This window comes from Neopsephotus bourkii, unplaced genomic scaffold (assembly GCF_033783945.1).
Source record: "Neopsephotus bourkii isolate Nb327-2 ecotype Australia unplaced genomic scaffold, CSIRO-AGI_Nbou_v1 NB_1767, whole genome shotgun sequence".
Lineage (NCBI taxonomy): Eukaryota > Metazoa > Chordata > Aves > Psittaciformes > Psittacidae > Neopsephotus > Neopsephotus bourkii.
The window spans coordinates 9,266,206-9,289,789 of NW_026902241.1; the positions used below are offsets into that span (position 1 = coordinate 9,266,206).

The 23,584-nt window shown below is 42.2% G+C and overlaps 1 protein-coding gene and 1 long non-coding RNA gene across 26 annotated transcripts in view; one reads left to right on the top strand and one right to left on the bottom strand.

The window, feature by feature from the left end:
* Positions 1 to 426: 426 nt before the first annotated feature.
* Positions 427 to 9,722, bottom strand: LOC133225796 (uncharacterized). Of its 2 annotated transcripts, none has more exons than XR_009729279.1 (3): positions 9,542 to 9,722; positions 8,094 to 8,266; positions 427 to 1,610 (listed from the first exon to the last, which is right to left on the bottom strand). It is a non-coding gene; the product is annotated as an uncharacterized LOC133225796 (long non-coding RNA). The 2 variants fall into 2 exon arrangements; XR_009729280.1 differs by lacking the exons at positions 8,094 to 8,266; positions 9,542 to 9,722 and adding exons at positions 2,953 to 3,112; positions 4,176 to 4,732.
* Positions 9,723 to 12,841: 3,119 nt separating this feature from the next.
* Positions 12,842 to 23,584, top strand: part of AFDN (afadin, adherens junction formation factor) — a 112,887-nt gene continuing 102,144 nt past the window's right edge. For all 24 annotated transcript variants that reach the window (XR_009729287.1, XM_061378599.1, XM_061378609.1 and 21 more), the window contains exon 1: positions 12,842 to 13,347. Coding sequence is in view for 23 of the 24 variants with exons in the window: in XM_061378599.1 (XP_061234583.1) it covers positions 13,237 to 13,347 (111 nt within the window). In the remaining variant the exon portion in view is untranslated. The remainder of the gene's footprint in view (positions 13,348 to 23,584) is intronic.

A 23,584-nucleotide genomic window follows, 5' to 3' on the forward strand; every position in this document is an offset into this window, starting at 1 on the left:
CTAGAGCCAGGGTACTATTGTACCAATACTACATGTACTGGTAAATGATTATTTTTGTTGAACTTAGTAACAACCTAACTGGCTGCTTTCTTCCTGTCTGAAGGACAGGTCAATTGTACTGAGTTTGTTTTGTTTTTCTTTAAAGCTCTTTAAGAAAATACTTTTTTTTTTTTTTAAAGGAGCAGTAAAATGAATTTAAGCTGATACCCACTGCCACTATGTAGAAAGCAAGTTGCCAGCACTGCTAACGTATGTGAATATATAATCTGAGTAACACTCAAAACTCTGAGCCCTGCAATCTATTCTTACAGGCACACTGGTGTTTTGGACTTTGCTCCTAACTCTTCTTCCAGATATTGTTAGGTACTCGTCCTTCAGGCATAGCTGGAACTTCCAGGATTTCATCTCTGCTTGGTGCCTTTTTGATTGTCACACAACTTTGACTGAGCAGCTTACAACAGAGTGGTGGAGTCCTGCCTTCGAATGGTTGGTCTGAGAAGGGTACAAGCAGAGTCTCTGCTTGTGAGATTCAAACACACTCTCATTGACCTCCCTCTGTAACAAAACTCTTCACCTGCAAGTAGTACGCCTTAAGAACAGATTGTGAGTGACGAGGTCCTCATGCACAGTCCTTTTTGGGAGAATCTGATGACAGAGAAGCAGGTGGCATGCTGAGGCTGCTGCCACAACGTATGGGAAAGGAAGGCACTTGCACCTCCGCTCCAGCCTCTTCACAGTCCCTGAGGCACAGGAGCCATTTGGACCAGCACTTGCCTAGGTCCTTGGATGTATCTAGGGTACTTGACAGGTATTCAGCCTAGGGTGGCATCCATGGGCTCCACCCAGGGACAGCTAAGAACAGCTGTGTTTGCTAACACCTCTCACAAATGACAGCCAAGAGTCGCATGACAGGTACCTATGGGAGGTGTAGTGGGTGAGGGGGCAGGGTGGAGGTGTCTTCTCTTTCCGCTTCATTGATTCGCTCCACATCTGCTTCCTCCTCTGTAAAAAGGGAGTTTCTAAGTTCACTCCCAGTTTTGATAGCTGAATGAAAAGAGATGATGCACACTATGATTAATTTTCATACCCTAATTTTCATAGGCATCTATTAGGCTTGCTCAGGATTTTGAAAAGCTCTTTCAAAGAGAAAGTCAGACTGAGATCATGATCTGACTCCTTACCCAGCTCTAGAAACACTCAGTGGATACCAAACCTTCTCGTGGCAGGTTTACACTCCGCTCTTTGAGGTATGGCAGTTTCAAAAACACAGGCAAACTCACCGGTTGGGCATGTCAGAGGAGAGGAATATTCCCACAAGGGAACTTGTCTGCCTGACTTGGATATTCAAATTTTGCCAGACAGGATCTCCCTCTGTGGTAGGTGAATTTCCTTCTGCCCTGTCTAAGGAACAGCACAGGCATTTGCTCGGGAATGCAGTGTCATTAGGTACTTCAGCGCAGGAACAAGATGGGTGCCAAAGCAGGGTAAACTGGGGCACAGCCATGAAAACACCAAGGAATGGGGATCTGCCACAGCACAATGTATCTGGTACACGCAGCTGTGTCTTCTCCCCTTTCTAATTACTCATGTATACATTTGCTGTGCATATCCTAAAAGAAAACAGTATGACAAATGTGATGGATTTGTCAATGTCAGCTTTTACCCAGCACTCTCTCCTCAGGAAGGGCCACCAAAGGGTTATTTGCTGTGCCTGGTATCAGTTCTGCATAAGTCAGTGTCCCTCAGCTCCTCAGACTGGTAGCAATGAGCCCAAGGCACGTCACCTGCCACCCCTGCCCTGGGCTCCTCTGCCTGCTCCTGCCTTCCAGCCCCATGGAAGCCAGAGACAGGCATGGTGTGAACAGCAGAAACAGTGACTGAAGGTCCTTGCTCTGAGGCTAGTATGTGAATTTCCACACATGGGGCAGAGGGTCTGGCACATGATGAGACATGAGGCACGTGGTATGGAAAGGATTTCCTATTGTTGCTTCATAATTAAGGAAGAGAAGCATTTCCAGGGTTTGATTCAGAATAGTGAGGTGAGGATCCTGCCCTGAAGTGCCCTCCACAAGAGCCTTCTTAATGGCAAAGAAGCCCCAGTGAGCGTGGTTTTCGTGTAGTAAAAGCAGCTTTGGTGAGCATCTTGTTACTAGCTGGAGAAATCCTTGAAGATCTTAATTAAGGTCTGACTTCAGCAGATGCATAAGTATTTTATTCAAAAAGAGGAACTGAGCAAATATGTAACTGCCTTCTAGAATGGGCAAGGCAAGGCAAAGAAAGGCAAGGAAGAGAAATGTAAGGAAGAATAAAGGAAGGGGAAAACAGAACATGAAAAAGGGAAAAGGTAGAGTGAGAAAGGTGACTTTCTTCTAAAATGGACCTTTATTTTCTTTTATTCTCTGTCCCTTGTTTCTGGATCTATTACACGTTCAATGTTGCTTTTGTTTTATCACTGTGTGTGAAGTGCGCCAAATGCCTTTGCAAAGTCTTGAACCACAAATGAGTTTCAGTTTTGGTTTTGCTACAGCCAATAGCAAATCCATTTACATCCATTACCTCATTACCAAATGGATTTGCTTTGCTTGAAAAACATAAAATCTGTAGCGAGAAGGTAATTTTAATGTGTTAGGCTGAATTCTTAACTGCTTAATTTAGTTTGGGTCTGGTGTAATTTCATTTTTCCAGCACTGGTGTGAAACATGGAATAACCCTTTTAATTCTCCAGCACACTTAATCCAACAGGCTGCTGCACAGATATCACACCAAGGCTGGGCCATTGCAGTCTCTTTAAGATACTCCTTCAGGAAAATAATTATATTTAAAAGGAATAATAACTACTGAATACTTTTTTCTTTCTCTCTGCTCAGTCTAATGGAGCCTTTGAGCTCAAGACTTTACTTGTATATGACAGCATTAAATTATGATATTTGTTTAAACATTTCAATTCCTTACCCTTGCTGAAGGGCTGAGGGCTGTGACACTGGTCTATCTGCTTTCCAGGGACAAATGCAAGGAACTAGGACTTTGGAAGATCTTGTAAATATTTCTGAAAGCACATTTCATATCTCTACACATTTTCTCTCCTCTTGAAGTGTATGTGCTGAAGCTTCTTCTGAGACGGAACCCCCAAAACTGGCCATTGAGCAAAGCTACTGAGAGCAGGGATTTTTACCTAACCCTAATGATAACCCCCCTCTGACCAGCAGTAATGCTTCTAGAGTGTTTTAGTAAGTAACAGAGCACTCTATAATCCTTAACAAAAGAAGAGTTATCATATACATACACAGTCTTCAGGGCCATTGTGAGCTATCTGTAATTCACTGAAAACAACCAGCACTGCTTCCATTAAGGATGTCTTAGCATTTTCTCTATAAGCAACCCATCAGACCATTAGGAGTGAGCTTTAGAGCATTCTGATGTAACACATCACTTCTTGGCCTAGAAGCGTAACACAGAGAAAAAGAAAGAAGTATTGACTCTATGTATTTACTCCCATTTAGACAGATTTGTGAAGCTCCTTTGCACTTCCAGACACCAAAAAGCCTGGTTCTAAGGAACAAAATTAGTTGTATCACTGCAGATAGAATTTAAATAGATCCTCCTTAAAATATTCTACATTTGTTAAAATATGTATGGCTGGAAAGAAAGCTCTTGTGCACATGAAGGAATGTTGTCTTTATATGTACCTTTTTTTATTAATCTGGTAATGCTTTGTACTTTCAATTGAAACAATACAATACAGGAAGTTCAGGAATAACTTGATACAAGAAGTACAGCCTGATTTATGCAGAGCTAACCTTCATGCCAGGAGGCCCTGAGGGACTCAGTGAGTGCTCCAGCTCCTACAGCCAGAAAGACGAATTGTTGTTTGGCTGGATGCTAGTACCCCCTTCAGAAAAGTCAAAATACACTTGCAAGTGCAGTGAACAGCCTTAGTGCTCACTTTCAAGCTAGAAAAAGTGTGTTACAGTGAGAGTGAGGGTCATCTGTTCAGCCAGTTAAATAAAAAAAAAAAGAAAGAAGATGAAGTGGTATCTTTATAAACCAGCAGGTAAGATAAGAGTGCCTTAAAAGGAAGAAAATAGGAAGCACCAAAGGGATACTGAACAAAACACAGAAGTAGGACATGAGCTGGTGCCTGAAAGTTGAATTTGGACACGCTCAGTATGACATACCTTTTAGCGGTGAGGCTGATTAACAGCTGGAACAAACCCCGTGAAGTGCTTTATCCTCTGTCTCTTGCCATCTTCAGTCTGTCTTCATGAAACATAGGAATTCACCAAATGTAAGTCACTGAATTAATCCAAAGACCAGATGAATTGAATTTTACAGTTTGTATTAAACAAGCCAGAACAGATCTGCTGCTCATTCTGCTTTATAATCTGCTGGAATATAGATGAGTCTTTCCATTGCTCCCTCTGCACTGGGGCACTTGTGTCACAGCTCATGCCTGAAGCAAGGCATTTTTATCATGTCTCCTTAGTAGATGATGTTTTCTTAGCCCACTGTCAATCAAAAGTTACAGGGAGAAGACGCCAAAATCTCACCATGCTGCCTTCTCACATGATAGTAATTCTGATGGTCAGATTAAGGTCAATAACCACAGCAAAATCCAGCATAGGCTGGGGATTTCAAAACACCCTCCTCAAGCTGAAAAGCTGGTGTCTTGGGATGGCTGCCCTGCCATAGCTTTATGATGTTGCTAGCAGGATAACCCTGACAGCAGAGAGTCCCACCAGACTGACTCCTTGACTCACTGGGGTAGGTCGGCTGAGCTCCCTACTGCCGTAACATCCTTGCTACGGATACCCAAGGCTGCTAGTGCAGCCCCGTGCAAATACATCACAGAGAGTGCAACATCTCCACCATGCTCCAGGGATGGGGATGATCCAGCAGAGCCCCTGGCAGGGAAAACCTGCCCCAGCTGCAAGCCTCCAGACTCCGGTGATTTGTTACTTTAAGCAGTTTACATCCATACATGCCATAACCATGTTGGGTGAAGTTTTTTTTGTGGAGCCTCCCTGTGGAATGTGCATATTTGGATAGGTGCTACTGGGAGGCAAAAGGCACATTTTTCATGCCTCGTGGTCTAAATTTGTAAATGCAGATTCAAAGGTGCCTTTGATGGCTGGGAATTCATGGCATTTCAGAAAACAGGTCATTAATCTAGGTGCCTATTTCTGCGCATGTGCTTCTAACTTTAGTCAGAATGAAAGCGGTGATCTTTCTGTTTTGAACTGTGTAAGTAGTATGATTCAGGAGATCCTTCATCTAGTGAGCTGTACTCCGTAATCTTTGTCTACAACAATCTCTCAGTTCTTGGTTTCTCACTTGATTGGCCTGCAGTGACACATCTGGATAACCTTCCTTGGAATATATGCCTTGGAAACCGTACTTTGTTTATGTCAGATCTACTCTCAAACTGTTTATGTTTGTTTGTGGTTTTTTTGTTTGTTTGGTAACATCTAAATACACTTACAATGTGAAAACAATGTAAGGAAAACTTTGCGCTTAGAAAAACTGCATACAGGAAAGTTTATCTAGGAGGTGCTGACACTGAAGGTGCTTACAAGGTAGAGTATTCTGTCTTTAAGATTTGCTTAAATAGATCCTGCAGTGCCTTGCTGGGTAACATTAAGGATGCTCTTACACATTTCTTAAATGACCTGTGAGGCTGTATGTTGTGCATGACAGGGTCATTAACAAGCTCTAGCTGCCAGTGTGTCAGCCTGCCTGGACTACTGGGAGATGGTCTGGTTTTTCCATTCCCTGTTGTACAAAATTGCACTCAAGGGAGAAAGAGCCAAAGATACAAAATGCTGATGATTATGGCACCAGGGTCTGGCAGTCACACTTGCTTTCCAACAAGCTTTAACACATATTACGCAGCGATGCATCTTGTCCAACCCTTCTGAGCTGTGCTAACTGCTGCACATGTGCACATGAAGACAGTCCCTGACTCAAAATAACATGCAAATCCCAGCTTATCAAATCCTTGCTATTAAAACACAGTAAGGAGGAAAGGAACATAATGACCAGACAGAAAAGCGAAAGATGTGGAAAACATGGTAAAAATGTGAGGCTTGTGTTTAGCACAAGCAGAGGTCACAGCACACAAAGAACCTTATCCATAGGCTAGTAGATTACAAGCTTTGTGACTAGTGAATTTAGAAGGATCTGAAGGAAGTACCTTTGTGATTTTGGCTGGGTCTCTTCACACAATCAAGGAGTGGCATGGGATGAAAGGTGAGGGTGTTTGACAAGAAAAGCGTGCAACCTAGTATTAAAGGTTGGTCTCACACAGAAGAGTCAGGGCTCAGTTATTTCAAAGTGCAATTATTGAATATTCCTATGCTGGCACAGATGCAATGTTGAGCACAGACATCCCAACTAGCTGTCTAGTGGGTGAGGCAGGAAAGACTTTCACATGGACAAGTTAAGCTAGCTGAAAAGGACGCTGTATCTCTATGTCATGAGCTGCAACATGAGCTGCAATGTAAATATGCTTCCTAATATGTTCCCCTGCAACTATTCCCTTCTTTACCCAGTTGTGCAGGACTGAGCTGCGATATTCATGAGGTGAAAAACAAGTTGTTCACTGAGTCCGATGCAGTTGGTTTAACACAGGTGGAGGGATTGTCTTTGTATAAATGAAATGACCAATACAGCTGTGTCATGGCTGATACAAAACCGGTGTCATTCACTAAAGTGAAGGTGGGCGTGGAAGGGAAGCCTATGCCATGATCAAAAGACTGAGGCTTTGAAGAAGCTGAAGGATGGCAGCATTCCTCTCAAGGAAGGATTCATCTCACTTCTCCATGGCCATCTAAAAGTTAGGGCTTAATCCTGTCACAAGATAGGTGTCAATCACTTGCTGGAAATGGCTGCTTCCCTCCACTACCTATAGAGAAAGCCTATACTCACCCTTCTTGGTCTAACTTTTAGACAATTTCAGGTTAGATAAAATAAATCCCACTGCAGGTTTCTGCAGAGGACTTCCCCGGTGCTTTCCAGTGCTTTTCATGTGTACAGACAAATCCCACTTCTACTCCATACTTGCTCTGGTAAAAGATCTCAAGAACACAGAAGCATTTATAAGGAAAACTTGCCAAGGGAAGAACTGGCCTTATTTTGCTGAGCAGGCATTTTCATTTCACAGGTTTACACCAATGTTTTAACTTATAAGCTTCCTGAAGTATTTATATCTCTGCATACAGGCCTTATGTGTGTTATATGACTTAAAAGATCAAATAATTGACTATCCATTACATTCTTAGCTCAGCAGTAAGATATTTTTAAGTGAAAATCCTTTCAGTACTTTCAGATTGGTTCTAAATAAGTGAAATTAAATAGAAAAGCTAATTGCATTACGACCTGGTTTGCTTCCAAATCAAATTTTTCTTACAAAAACTGCTCAGATGTTGCCAAACGACTTCTGTTCACAAGTGAAATGTATGTACGAGTTACAGCCATCATGTGAGTGTGAAAACAGATTAAAATTAATGCTCTTTTAATTTTCTGTACAATGTATGGTTTGAATGGTGTTATTTTTTAGACAAGTAATTACAGGGTGGAGAGAATGCATGGCCAATGGCAGCAGGTTAATTACAAGATCAAACACCCACTACATCTTGCTCAAATAGCCTTGAAATGATTACACATTGTTGTAACTAATAGCCTAGTTAGGACTGCTGATTGGAGAGCTACCCTCAACTTAAAAGAAATGTATAACTTCTACCTAAGCATCTTCACTATTTTTACAAATAATGCTGTATACCACAGAGAAATTAGCTAAATTTTTGGACACAGGGGATATCAGATTATTTACATTGTCCATATGACAGTTTTAGATACAGACTACCTTCATCCCTTTTCCTTCTTGTGGTTGGCCAATTTCTTATCCTCTTTCCCAACACAGCAGTCTGGTAGAAAATACTTGAGAGATCTGTGATTAAAAATAAAAACTATCAGAAAGCTTTTGTGTTACATGCAGCAGCTCTGAACTTTGTTTTAACTGACTGCATTTTAAATGATATGGGATAAGGCCAGGAGAGATCATCTGATAATGTGTATACCATTAAATTTCTCCATACCTCTACACTGAGAACAGCACTCCCTGGATAAAAAGTGTTTTCCAGGAAAGCATTCAGTATTCATCTTAGGATGAATCCAGCAAGATTCTAATATTAGGCTGACATTGACTGCTAACCTCTAACTGGGACCTGGCCCTTGTCCCATGTGCTTCTGGTTTCCAGGAGCTGTTCACCTGAAGACAAACATACATGTTGCTGAAGCCAACACAAACACTCACATACTGCAACCGTCATTAAACTCTCATCCACACTGAATATGGATCAAAGAGCATGCTTCACTACAGGACAGAGGCTGTGTGTGCTCTGAACCTGCAAACACGGGTATGCCCAAGCACCCTTCCCAGGCAGAGCACCCTGCCTTTTAGACAGCTGCAGAAGAAAAGCTCCAAGGCTCTTTCTCTGTAGGGATAGAGAAAGCCCCTCACACTGTTTACCCCCAAGGGATCTTGACCCAAGAAGCTTTTATCAGTAAAGTACTCCGAAATATCTTCCATACATAATGCAAAAAATAAGCATCTTCTTTGAGGGAATTTTCTTTACAGCTTTTGCAATTTAACCATATATAAATCAAAATTAAGATACGTTTATTAAGATAGCTGCCATTTATACAGTTTTATGCTTCCCTCTCTCTAAAAATAGAGCAGGGATAATTGAACTGAAAACCTAAGATTTCCAAAACCCAATTACGTAAATTGCCACACCTGTCCTGTTTTCCCCCCTACTTCCCTCCCTCCCCTCCATTTACTTGCATTTTAAAGAGGTCAAGGTTATTAAACTCCTACATTCATACAGCAAGAAAGAGGGATCTAAACATAAAGATCTTTCACTCAGCATGAATTTGCCCACAGAGTCTGTATGTACTTTTTGTTTACCAATTAGGCTATGAAATTGATACTTTGATGTACACAGTGCATGCAATTCACACAGGTGAGATAATGGTGCAATGAAAAACTTCTTTTCCCCTCTCTGACTCGTGTTTATAGTGTCCAAAGCTGCAGTCCTTACTCTGGCTGGTTTATCTACCTCAGTGGGTGTGTCATCTATGTAAGGACTGCAGCTTGATGACCCAGGTTTGCAATGTTAATGCTGCTCTGACATCAGCTTTTGCATTGCGTTATACAAAATTGCAGCTCCGTCACTCCTGCTCTAGAAAAGCATGCACACCTGGGAAGCCATGAAGAGGGTTACTTGAACAATTTCAGTCTTATCTATGAATTTATAGCCTCCAATAGTGCACTGATTTATACAGCATGGCACTATACATCAGATATATGCTGCCTCAGAAAATTAATGCTGCATTCTGGCAACCATATGGGCAGCTGGCGAGCAGCCAAGAGACCAGCAGAGCACAACCCTGCCTTCACACAAACCTCCCCTACACAAGAGAACTGTTTGCATGAACTGCACTAGCCAAGGAGCAGAAATAAAGGGATGTTGTTGCTGCTTACACCATCAGACCCCCCAGGGGTAGATGTATACCAATATGATTAATGAGAGAAGCTGCAGAGACACAACCGCCTTGCGGCATGTAACCACATGGGCACCACACTTCTTGATGTCTCAAGGAATGGAGAAGAGTGCAGAGGTCTCCTCATGTATCTGTTTCTTCTCCATGGATGTCTCTTCCAGTTGTTGCTCTCACATGTGAAAAAATTTAGCTTGCAATCTCTACGGGGAAGGGCATTTATCTTATTTGTTCTGTAAAATGTACATTAGAGTGCTGAACAAACAATCACAATAATGGCTTACAGTAGCTTAGTTATCTTAAGCACCTTAAAAAGAACATTGTTCAGGAAGGAAAAAGGTAAAAAAACCCCAACAACCCCAAACATTTCTTACTGCAAGTAAAACACTTTTTGTTCCCCGTTTTTTCATTTCTCTCACCCTATTGTTTCTTATCAAGTATGTGTATGGAGTTAAATCTAACTCTGCCACTGGCTTCAGTGGGCTACAGGAATGCTGGGCTGAACTTGAAACTCCTCGAATAGGATTCTGTCTTCTCTTTATGTAAATGATAAAAATCTCAGAAAGAGGAAAATTTAATTTAATGGTTTCAGGTAACTTTATGCAATACCTTAAATGGAAGATGCCTTGATATAAACACACAATCCTGTTTATAACGTATTTTATGTATGAATGCTTTCCATCCATAAGTATCTCTGAATTTTTTTTTACAACTGTTCACAGGAATCATGTCACTTCCTAGGCTTTACAGCAGCTGTTTTACTTCTCATTGCAACAGCCCTGTGGAAAAAAAAAAGGATTGAAAGTGAAGCAGCACACATTTTCCACTATAAACTGGCTGGTATACTATAATTTCATGCTTTGGCTCCCTGTACACTAGCTTTTCCAAGGAGACCAGGGCTTATGCTTTATCTCCTGCAGTACAATCTCCATACGCATACTGTCCTGCTGGTTCACTCAGACAGCTACATTCTTGTCTACATTAGGATTTTTCTTAAATCCTGATGCTGTACTAAAGCTGCTGCCATTTGACTGTTTATGGCAACAACTTGTTCTGCAGGTACAAGTGGGCCTGGTTTCTTTTTGTACTGATTCAGCACTGCCCAGTTCAGTGCAGAGCTAATCAGCACAGTTGCTGTTGCTATCTGACCATCAGTAGCATTTCCATTTGCTCTTTCCAATAAAGAAATACATTGCAGTGACTTGGGATTGCTGGGAAATGACATCTAAGCACTGTTAGCCCACTCCAGTTCTGCTCAGTTTGAGGGATTTGTTTGTATCCAGGCTGGATGCTAGCTACAGTTTAGAAATGCTGACTAACCACGGTTAAAATAGAAATAAATACATTCACAGCGTATTATATACACCACATCAGCCCAGCACAGTGATAATTTTATTCCTGGCGCTCCTTGGCATTTGAAAACCCAGGCACGCCTGCAATGCTAAATCAACTACTTGCAGCAGCCAGTTTTCCCAGAGCAACCGCCTCTTTTTGCCCAGGAAAAGCAATTTTATCTATGTAGCTTGTAATAGTGAAATGGTGATCTATGCAGACCCTGAAGTACCCTTCCTAATCATGAGGTAATACAGCCCCTATTCCTCATCTTGTGTCTTGAACAATCCCAGTTCACCAATATCCAGACAGAGCCAAGCATCCAAATCAGTAGACTACTCTGCAGATGTCACCTGGGACAGAGCAACTATTCACCTGAGTTGCAACTACCATATCACATATTTTACATGGTTTCTTGGTCTTTGAAGGCACTGCCAGAACATCCAACATTACCTGGTAGCATACTCTTTCTAGATGTGGAGTTAAAAAAAAAAAAAAAAAACAAAAAAAGCATAATTTTTTTCTTCTTTTTTATGTAAGAACAGTCTGTTCGCTTTTTTTTTCTTCTATCCAAATTACTTCTAAAAGGAATACAATACAGTTTTAGGATATTACAACAAACTCCCCCCCCATGCCTCAAGCTCTCGGAGGGCTCTCAGAAGGGCTTTCAACACCTCCTAGGGTTTAGGACCTGAGAAATAGGATCTCTTCCGTCCTTGGAACTGCAAAGCTCTGGTATGGCACAGTTACAGATGTAGGGCAAAAGCATAACTGACCTTCACCTGTAAAACCAGAACTGCCGGTACTTACACAGGAGCTATACTGCTGGATAAAAACAATAATTTAATTGCTTAATGTAGACAAGGCCTCCGAGGAATCTCCTTCTTCAAATAACCCAGCCAATCAAAACTTCACCAGTAAAGCCCACTTGTCTGAACTCCCTCAGCAAAGAGGAACCTGACATACTCTGCCAGGCACACTAAAAAGAAACAGTATTTCCCCCTTTTAACCATGTGAAGAAACCACAGAAATATAGGCACTTGGGCAACCCAGCTCAAACATGAATGTTCTAAGATGAAGTTCCAGAATCTGCCCAACGCAAAACAAATGCGACCGAGGACGCGTTACTTACTCCAGCGGGTTAAAAAACAAAGCAAACCCCCTCCTCGGATTCGAGAGTCTATACAACGGGCAATGCCTCTTACAGCTGACACGTTTCGTTAGAAACCAAGCATAAATTACGTATCCAAAAACCATCAAAACGCATCTGATGCTTTAACTTCACCTCAAGTTCACCTCAAGCTGTAGCGATTTCTGTCAATACAGCCTTTTTTAGACAACTCCTTTCACGCAGCGCTCCAAAGACACTCCTTAAACATCATTAACCACAGCAGCAGCAGCACCCGGGGAAAGCGCGGGGTGCCTACGCGGCACTGTGAACGGGCAGCACCGCTCCGGCCTCGCCCCAGTGTCCCCCCCATCACCCAGGCCGTGTGCCCTAGCAGCGGGCACGGAGGGCACTGGGAAGGGGGTTGTGGGCACCACGGCCTCCACCCACGGGGTCTTTGTTCTCGCAGCCGCCCAAGCCCTTTTGTTGGTGTGAGCGCCCGGCCGCGGGCCCGGCGCGAGGCCTGCTGCCAGCAATGCCCCCACGCTCCGTTCCGCCTGCCCGCGCCCGTTCACCGCGCGGAAGCACCCATCACACCTGGCCCCGCCGCGCCCCAGCCCCTTGTCTGCGACCCGCGGTCCCCTGCCCCGTTCCCGTTCCCGTGCCGGTGGAGCGGCGGCAGGCAGCGGAGGGGAGAGGAGGGGAGGGGGCGCCCTCCTGAGGCGCGCGGCCGCCGCCGGGAGGTGACGGCTGCGGGAGCGCGCGCGCGCGCGCACCGCGGGAGGAGGAGGAAGAGGGCGGGCTGTCCGGCGGCCGGGCGGGGGCGCGCAAGGGACCGTGTGTGAGGGAGCGAGCGAGGGGAGGGCGATACCGGGGCGGAGAATAGGCGGCAGCGGCGACTCCGCTCGGCTCAGGGTAGGCAGAACGGCGACAGACGCTGTGGAGCCGGGAGACACAGCGGCCGCCGCGCCGGCTCGGGGCATCCTTTTTCCTCCTCTCCGCCCCTCCCCCTTTCTTTTTTCTCTCCTTCCTCGCCGTCCTTCGGGGCCGATCGCTATCGGCGGCGCGATCCCGGGGCGTTTCCGCGGTGCCCGTGCCGGCAGCGGGGAGAGCCGGCCCCTCCCCTGCCCAGCCGCGACTGAGGGACCCCCTGCTCCGTCCCCGTCTCCGCCCCTCGCCGGGGCTCGGCGGAGAGGGCCCGGCCTCGGCTCGGCTCTCCGGCGGCGGGCTCGGCGAGGATGTCGGGCGGCGGCGGCAGCCGGGAGGAGGAGCGGCGCAAACTCGCCGATATCATCAACCACTGGAACGCGAACCGGCTGGACCTGTTCGAAATCAGCGACCCCACCGAGGTGAGCGACCCTGCCGCTCTCATCCCCCCGCCGCCCGCCCCTCCGTCCCCCGCGGGCCGACCGGGAGGTGAGGCACCGCGCCCGGGCCAGGCCGCGCCCGCCTCCGCCCCGCGGCCAGCCTTTCCCCCAGCCTGGCCGGGGGTTTCTGGCATAGGCCTCCCCCCGCTCCCCTGTAACGCTCGGCCAGCTCTGGCCAGGGAGGAGGCGCCGCTGCTCGGCAGGGAGGGCCGGGGAGCCGGTGTCGGGCCCCTTGCCGTGCCCGGAGCAGCTCAGGGGAAGGCAGGTTGCAGCAGCCGGGGAAAGAAAGGGAGCGCAGCGTCGGCGCCGTCCCCTCCTCCCTCCCGCAGACACATGCTGGCCCGACCCTGCGGGATAGACGGCTCCGGGGCAGGAAACCCTCTGGGAGCTAGAGGTGGTGAAAGAAGGCGGGCAGGGGCGGTAATACAGAAGCTACCCCCAGTCACGACCCCGAAACAGGTTATCTCAGTGGGATTTGTTTTTTTTTGGTCTGCCTGTGAGTTACACAGAACCGAAAGGCGGCTGGTGGAAGAGAAGGGCTGAGAAGGCTGGTTGTCGGCTTTTATTGTGTTGCTTATTGCTTGTTTCTTGAACCACTCGGCTTTGTGCAGAAGGTGCCTCGTCCAAGGCGACCCTCTGTTCTTAAGCGGCTGCCCCAGCCGCTGGTGCAGTCCCCGGGGCAGCTTTCCCCGGGGCGTGACGGGCGGACGGAGTGCTTTGGCTCGGTGCAAAGTAAATATCAGGAGCAGGTTCGTAGTCCTGAGTTCACATGTTGTACTGGAAAAACACAGCGGGTAATTTCTTCCTAATGAAATGGGTGTTTCTGATGGCTGAGAGAGGCTGGGTTTTACTCTTCAAAAAAAGCCCTAATAGCCAAACCACACCCTACCGCTACCCCTTGTCGTGTTCCCTATGGCTGATTAGTGCTGTGCATCTGGTTTGAAAGCGGCGGGGGGGGGCAGGGAGAGGGCTGGAGAGGCAGGTTACAGCCCAGTGTGTGTGTGTGTGTGTGTGTGTGTGTGTGTGTGTGTGTGTGTGTGTGTGACAGCCCGCTGAAACCCTGCTCGGAGAGTGGAGGCTGGTCATGTGCGTGTTCCTGGGGAAAAGGAGGAAACTCACACTTGTTCTTGGCCTGGCCCTGGTCCCGGCTGTTTATTAACAGAAGCCTCTGAGAATTCACGTTGGCTTGGTCTTTGAGCTTGCTGCTGTTTCTGCACCCAGGTGCTGGCTACTAGTGTAGCCACGAAGGAAGTCTTGAAAGCAATTCTGAGATTATTAAGTCTGTGATGGCTTGAAGAGAATTGCTTTGGGTATATTCAGTTCTGCTCACTACACGCTGTTTCATGAATGCCAAAACAAGGGCTTTCTTTGATTATTTTGTGCAGTATTTATTATAATTAGAGCTTCTTGCTTGCGTTGGTTAGGTTTTAACAATATCACTCTTGGCTGACAGTCACTTGTTCAAAAAAGCAGGCTGATGCTAGCGTGAAGAAGTACTCCTGTTTGTATTTGAGAATAGGTACAGCCTGTCTGGTATTGCAGATTGCTGGCTGTAGCTCATATTTTGTCCATTCCATGTACATTCTAACTTCAACCTGTTTTCTTTGTGTTTATGGCAGACTGTGCTTCTGTAGTTTTATTGGCAAGTAGTTTAACAAATATTATGATTTCTTAGGTCAGCTTTACATGTTGATCATAATTAACTAGACTTTGCACAAAAGCTACCAGCTTTATTCTAGTTACTGTAGAAAGCAATAATAATTTTACTGGTATTAGCTCCACACTTTGGCAGTTAAGCCTCTGAACCTGCCTAGGAGCACACTTATGACTGTCAATGATGACATTTCAGTTGAACTACGGATAGTAAAAATGAAGTGCATGCATATATCTTTGAACGGTTGAGCTTTTTAGACTACTAGTTCTAAGAATGTATGGTAAGACTGCAGGTGCATTTACAGCAAACAGTAGGTGACAGTTTTATAAATATATTTTCAGATAATTACAAATGTTCACGTATTTTTTTTTCACTGTTACCTTGAGCTGACCCAAATTCAGCAATATTATCAGTGCAGATGATGGTGTGATTCACATGTGAACTATTTTATCAGCTTAAATGAAAGCCCTTTTACTGGGCTGCTTGAGAGCTGACAATCCTCTGTTGTTTTCTCCACTTTTCCAGGCTCAGTTTGGCCACAAGGCACATCTTGCTTATTGTAGGGGCTTCACTGAGTGTGGCACCTGTGAAGATGCAGTAACCTGGATGTGACTTCTGGTTGGGTGTGCCTGAGCTGGGTTGAGCTGGGTCATTTTAAACTGTACAGATGTGGTCGCAGGCCTGCAGGGTTAGCTTTTCAGCTAGCACATGCCGGTACTGCAAGCTGTCACCCAGGAGCTTCTGGTTGTGTTTATTGTGGTTCAGATACCCAGTCTTGATGCGTTACAGTGATTCTTCAGGCATTTCTACAGATTAAGTAATTTGTCTTCTAAGTTTCCTACATATATAGAGTTTTCCAGTTCCTTAATAGTAGGATTTCAGGGAGGTATATATAGTCGGCAAAGAAAGGGAAAAGTTAAATCTAGTGACCAGAGCTGTGACAGCATAGCTTAAACCAAGACAGTGAAAGGTGCTTGCATGTGACTACTGATGTACTTCCGTGTTCCCTTGAAAAGTCTAATTGCTGTAATTCCATTGGGTCCTCACCACTTACATTGACAGTATAAAATGTAACTTGGCTTTGAATGCATAGGGTAGTATTTTGAAAGCACTCTAAATGCGTGTGTGTGTTTCTTGTTTGTTTTTCCGGATAAGTGTTTCATGCAATTAATCGGTTGGAATTCCTGTTAATATTTTATTATGTAGACCAGTCCTAAGGAGTTACAGATTCGCGTGTCCACTTGCCTCTTCTAAGAGTTAAACACAAATTATTTCTTAAAGTATATTGACAGTAGATACTGAAAAGCAAAAACCTTAGGTAGGGCGTATTGAGTTCTGTTACTTTTTCCTAGATTGTTGTGTGATGTGAACAGTCAACTAAGTCATTCAGTGTTACTTTTCCCCAGCAAAACGGGGATGAAGGGAACTTTCTGTTCCATACTCAAAGTTGAGTATCTTCTGTGTCTCCCATGTGAGGAAGGCTGAAGATTTACTGGGAGTGAGGGTTTCATATCTTCACTTACATTTTTGCTGAAGTCACTTGTGGATTCAGGCTTGAGAGCAAAGTGGAAATGTCAACTTTATTAGTTATTTACCTATTCTAACACTGCTGTTCTGAGAAATCTGGTAATTTACATAATTTTTGTTCTGAAGATTTTTGGTGTTTTATTTAGAAAATAGTTCAGAGAACCTCTGTGGTTTGAGAAGCTTAGAAATGAGCAAACCCCAAACTCTGTTTTTAAAGTGCTATGATTCCATGATGCTAGGTACAGACTCTTGCTAAATATGTCTGTAATACTGGTACTAATTTAAATTTGATTAAGATTTCCTGCCTCTATTGTAAATGATGAGGCAGCTATTCACTTTTTCAAGTCTAAGAAAAATCCAGGAGGTTTTGGGAAAATACTGGATGAATCATGTTTTTGTTTGTAGATAAATCAACAGTCAGATTCAAAGTGAAACAGTATGGTAACTCCTCTTTAAATCTGTTTCCCTTTTCATTCCACTTTCACCTTGCCTTTGTTGCAAGTATTTCCAAGTTTTTGGATGCTGTTTGTATTTGGTATGCCTTCTTTATTTTTCTTGTTTCTCTTATTTTTTTCTTGGGGCCAAGGATAGAAAGGCAGTAAAAAGACATCTTTTGCAGTAGCAGATAAATTGATGCTCTGATCTTGACTTAAGTCTTGGGTGATTACAGTACTCAGTTTTCAAAAAGGAGTAAGTTTGAATTAATGATTAACAAGTGCATAGTTTTTCAGAAGCATGTAGATAAGGAATTTGCATTTATATGCTTTTTAAAATTAAAGTGTATACTAGAATTAAGTAACTGATTATATAAAACAACTGCATAGGGATGTTTTGTGGGAGAGCAAGGAATGCAAAGGCATTTTAGAGTAGTGTGTTTATTGCTATGGAATAAAATAAATACAAATCCTCTGGAAAGCATTTAAGACTTGTTGGTTTAAGATGCATAAGTAAGGGGTTATAATTGTTGTTGATCTTGAGGACAAAATAAGTTTCCATCTTTCACGTATGCTTTGATAACTTTATATGAAAGGAAGGGAAGCACTGTATTGTTTCTAAACATGACTTGCGGATTAGGAATGTGGATTGCATCTAATTTTTTGGGACTGACACTTTTCAGAAGAGGCAGTTTTTTTTTTTCCTAATTGCCCAAGGGCTTGGGGATGGTTATCAGAAACACTGATCTGTTGCAGTTTTGTTTTCTGATGGAGAAAGCTGTTCTAAACTGATCTAATATACCTGTGTATTAACAAAAGTATAAAGATCTAATCAGAAAGCTTAGAGAAGCAGCATTGCATTATGGGTGATACTACTAGTGCAAGTGTAAGTCTAGACGTAGGGAAATGTCATCTAAATTGTGGAAATGCTTGTGCCTTCTGAATGTGTTGGATTCCAGTAGTTTTAACTAGTGTGACCCTGCAAACTTGTATAGATCTTAAGAAACTGATTATTGTATCTGAAAATACTATATTTCTGAGTTTGTCAAACTTACGATATGGAAAATACACTCTCTTTGCAGCAAATGTTTAAGCTAATATTTAGGCAGCTGGGAAAGGTGTCTTAGAATCTTAACAGCTGGTTCCTTTGTGTTTTAGTGAGCAGAATATTTTTCAGTAACAGCTACCACTAAACAGACACAGTTTAAGAGGAGGTAAAAACACTGAAGTGTTAGTTTGAGGTTAGCCATTTCTAGTTGCAGATTACCGAGTCTGTTGAGTTCTAGTTTTGCATTGAAATGGCTGGAGAAAAGAAGTCGGGGACTCAGGTCTGCTCATTTGCATCAAAAGAGCTATTTGGAGATGAGTTTTCTTTTAACAGAGTAAAAGTGAATAATCTGTCTCTTCACAAATGAACTATAACTACTACTATCTGGAGGGCAGTAAGAAATATGAATTAAGATCTTGACCACAATCTACAGATACCATAATGTCATGAAAATATTTCTAGGAAGCAGCTTTATGCTGTGCTTTTAATATGCCTCATGTAAGTTATTTCTTGAGTTAGTGGCTAATTAGGACCATACAATTCAGACATACTGGCTTTAAGAATTCCCTCCTGATGTGTGAATCTGTTCCCTGCCTAAAATGCGATTGACAAGCATTATTTTTCAGTTGAAAAAAAACCGCTAGTACTCTGGACATGTTAGGGGCTTACTTTGCGCAAGTGTGGTTTGGTTTTTTGTGGGTTTTTTTTTTCTTTGTGGTTTTTTTTTTTTTTTTTTTTTTTTTTTTTTTTTCCTGACTAAGCTGGAAGGTGTTAAAAAGCTGAAGTGAACTGGTGTTTGTGGTAAGGGCGTAGAACTAAGAAACCACTCTGAATTTATCTTTCTGTCAATAGTTGTTTGAAAAGTTGCTTTGTTACAAATGAAAGAAAGTAGATTGTGGCAATGCACAATTCCATGTGTGTTGCATAGAGAACAACTTCTTTTGACCAGTGGTTCTGATGAAGGTGGAAATGGAAAGCAGGGTGTGAAGTGATAAACTGAATGTTATGATAAATTTGAGTGAAATCAAATTTAGGAGTTATTCCAGGTAAGTAATGGAGTATTTGTTCTGTCTTCCAAAATTAACTTCACAATTAATGGAAGCCTCTACTGAAGTGTATTTGATCAAACACTATATAGGTAATTCTTGATTTTTAGAGATTTTTAGTTAGGAAAAATAATTAAGTATAAGATGCATATTCAGTGATGCTTGTTTTGGTGAATAGATAGGTAGGGATTTTGCTTTTAGCTTGTGAAAAGGCCAGAGCCTGTTAATCCTTTCTGTTAAGGTGGTTATGTTGTTTTTGGAGATCTTTTCTCCTCACAACGTAATTTTTACTAACAAAACAAAACAAAAAGAAAAAACAAAAACAAACCACAAAACCAAACAGCTGCAGTTAAATGCAAATACATTTTAGGAGGATGGGCTTTTTTCAAACTGGATATAAAATCCCAACAATTTCAGTAACTGTTAAGCAGCTTATTCACATAATAATGTTTGTTAAGTAGCTGAGATAAAGGCAAGTGGGCAACATGTTGCATTATGTCTAGCTCATAGCAGAGTTAAGAACTGCCATATAGACAGCTGTCTGTTGTCTAGTTTTGTACATCAAGATCGGAAATGGTAAAGTTGAGCTCACATTTCCCTGGAACTTTTTTGAGATTTTTGTAAAAATATAATGGAATTGTAGAATGGTTTGGGCTGGAAGGGACCTTAAGGGATCATGTTTCCAGCCGCCTTGCCATGGGCAGGGACACCTTCTACTAATGCAGCACAATACGTTTCTCTTTCTGTATGGAATCAAGATTACTGAAAGTGAAAATTCTCAAGGACCATTGCTTTTTCTAATTTGTTGGATTTCCTTTGTTCTCTTTTTGTCTTTGCTTGTTCATTTCCTAATCTCCTTTCATACTCTTTTCATGTTTTCAAGGAAGGGAATGTAAACTTGACTGATTTGCATTAAGGTGCGCCTTTTGTTTTTATTACTGCTAAGCAGTCAAGAATGTGGAAATTTAAGCTAAAATCTGCAGTAACAACACTTAATTTTAACATTTTCATTGAGTTCAGTGGCCTCTGGAAGGAAATGTTCATATTGCTGCTCAGTGTTTTCTGTAGCCAGATATTGGGACCTGACTTTTTTTTGTGTCTTGGTTTATCTTTATGACTAGGGGGCTTAGAAATACTCTTTAGATAACTTTTTTTTTTCTTTCAATGAATATTATCAAGATAAAACCAAACTGGGTATTAGATAGTTGTTCTGGATGCACACATGACTTGGCTCGTAATTCTGGTTAAACACTCTGAAGAGATTCTCCCTTCTCTCCTTCCCCATCCCTTTAAATGAGGGTAAAAATTATTTACTTTTCTGTAACTGGCCCTCTCTAGTACTTTGATATTCTAAGATTAAATCAGGAGACAACAGAGATAAAATTCTGCATTAGTAGTGGTAGCTCAGGTCTAGCAGTAACTTCCGAGCTATCTTCCTGGGCCGCCTGTTGCCTTGTGAACTTCATGATGAACAAATGTATAAGGTCATAACCACTTTTTGCAGCGGGAGGGTAAATTTCCCATGTGATTGGTTGCAGTCAGTCATCAAACTGCAAGTCTGCCTTTCATTGCTGTCTAGTTTGGTTCTCTAGCAAGATTAAAAAAACCTGCTTTGACACAAAGTCCCATGTTTATTGCTGCTTTTTAATTGTTCAGTACTCTTTGTTTTGCTGGTACTTCCTTATTCTAGGTGACTTACTTTTTCTCTGTTAGGTGTCTATAACTTGGTAAAACCATTTTTGTGTAATACTTCAGGGTTATGGTCATCTACTTCTGTTAAAAGCTGTAGCCTCAAGGTTATCAACTGATTAGTATTATCATATGTTAGAATTCATTGCATTTTCTGCAGCTGCTTTGTTTCCTTCTGTGCTCACCTATAAGTTAGACCCTATGCTCAGCCTCTCTTAGATCATCTTTTATCCCAGATAGTTTTATGAGGGAGCCATTCCGCTGATACCACCTTTCCTCGTCTCCTTATGAAGAAGCTGACTAGATACTGCTTTCCACATTTCTCTCCATGTTGAGCAGGACAGGGCTCTTTATTACCCTCCTCTGTCTTGAACAGTTGTGGTGTAGATTACTGATTATGGAAATGTCTTCAAAGTTTGAATCCTGAAAGAACCTGCAAATGGGACACTACGAAATGTAAATAATATTGCAGTACATGTACTTCTAACCTGTCTTTGATTGTCATTCTCTAAATAGAGGAGTCTGTTAATGGAGTTTTATGATTATACTGATGAAATTGTATATACTCTTCTGTCTGTCCAGTCAAGAGCAGGAATTACACATCATCAACTTTGCAAATTTTAAGCTTTCACAAGAATTCACAAGAATCAATTCATTTCTATTTTTACTTGTCTTCCAAGGGTATAAGATACACTAGACCTGGAAAAAGTACTCAAGGCTTACTGTAGTGATTATTTTCAAGGACATTAGAAAACTGCTGTGATGTAATTGGAAATTGAGTATCTTGTTTGAATACACGACTCCTAATGCCAGGTCAACTGTTGGGTAAATAGAATAGATTGTGATACAGCAGTAGTTGCTGTAGAGTGGTGTCACACTGAAACAAAAAGTGGTGTAGGTTAATGGCTTCAGGGTGGGTCTTCTAATTTATCTGTCCATTGTTTTTATTGCTACTTTGGTATGTTTTACTCTGTTGTAACTAGAACTAAGGTAAATGAAAACTCTCACAATTTACTGCCTAGTACTACATTATGGTTTTCTGATGAATTGTTTTAAGGCTTGCTCTTGGTGAATTGTGTCCTAGGGCATGGCTGAATTTTTGGTTTTCTCTGTAGTGAAAGCACCTTTATAGTGGGGAAGAAGTGAAAGAATGAGTTGTCTGGCAACAAAGTATGTTTGGCAAACAAAGTATGTTTTCCATAGCAGTATCTGCGAACTCAAGTTTCAGTTCCTCGATTTTTCAAGCAGTGAGTTGTCTTCTCAGTCCACACTTGAGTACAGGCAGATGCACAACTTAATTGCAGTGTCACGCTTTCAAAACTCAGTGGAAGATCAGAATTCCCCTTAGTGAAGTTTAGTGACTGTTGTCTAGCCTGCAGTTGGGCAAAAGAGTTCAAACAACAAACTCTCACTCAATGAATACATCAACAAAGGGTCTCCTTCTGTCTGCCCTCCCAGAAAGTGCTCTACTTTGAGCAGTACATCAGCTTGTAATTAAAAAAGACCCTTTAACTATTTTGGTTTTGTTCTCAATTTTAATAAAAACAATTATTCCAAGTTCTCAATTCTAAAAATACCAGGACAGTGCTGTCTGTGTTGCAGTGTCCTCCTAGACAGGAAGATATTTATGTGGAAACAAACCAAATTGTTACCAGGTTGTGTTTTAGAAAGTTTTGCATAGATAAAATCACCTTTGTAATGTAATTTCTTTTATGTTGAGAAATCTGGCTTGTATTCACCTTCCATGTATAGTTTGATAATATTTACTGTGCTTGGGTCATATCCAAGCATTGCATGCTTCTTGTAGAATGCTGGGTTTTTTATTAGGAAACATGTTATTTCCATTTAAAGTGATAACTGTACTGAACATGAATGCTATTCGTTTTCAGTGTAGAATGGAATGACAGAATGGAAGTTTTAAGAGTTCTTTAACATCTACTGTATTTATTCTGGCTATTGAAAGACTGGGATGGATTGTTTTCATATCTGGAAAAGGAAATAATTTGAAAATTATGTTGGAAAGAGAATGTTTACTAATGAAAACATTGCTCAATCCTGCTAACTGGTTTTGGTGGATTGCCTGTTATGTCTAGTGTTTGCTGTATAGTAAGGAAACTAAAAAGTGCAATTACTTAAGATTACTGCATTTTGCAGTCTAATTCTTTAGCTTTGTCAAAGCTTTAACAATAAACGGAGGGGGGAAACAGCTGTTCCGTACTTCAAAAGTTGGTGAAATGCTTTGACAAAGCCCTTCTTTATTTTGTGTATAGAAATGTATTGGAATGCTTTTGATAAAGTCTCCAGAAATACTGAAATTATATCTAATATTACAAGTTGTTGCCATGGCACAGCAAAAGCTATTTCAATAAATTCAGATGTAAATGCCTATAGCAAGTTTTTTTCAGGCACATAAGAATTGACGTGTAGATTACAAAATGAAGAGACTAATGAAGTAATTTTGTATAGTGACTATTGGCAAATTCACTGAAGCCATCTACAAGCATCTAAAGACCTAACCATTACAAAGTCATGGAATTATTACAGTCCCAGGAAGTGCTCAAGATGTGAGGTGGGCTTGCAGTCTGTTTCAGGTGTTCTAGACATTTAACAAGCAGAAAAATGTGGAAGAAGAGAGGTATTGTCTCTGTTGTAGAACCTTTGTTAGGATTTACAGTGAAAAATCTGGTTTTCTGTTACCTTCTGATTACTGTCTGTCTGTCTGTAGATTTCGACTGAAGTTGGCCTATAAGGCGAGATCTGTGATGACCTTACAGTGTCTGAATTTCAGTGTTCAGAATCCTAGTAGAATTTTCTGAAGTAG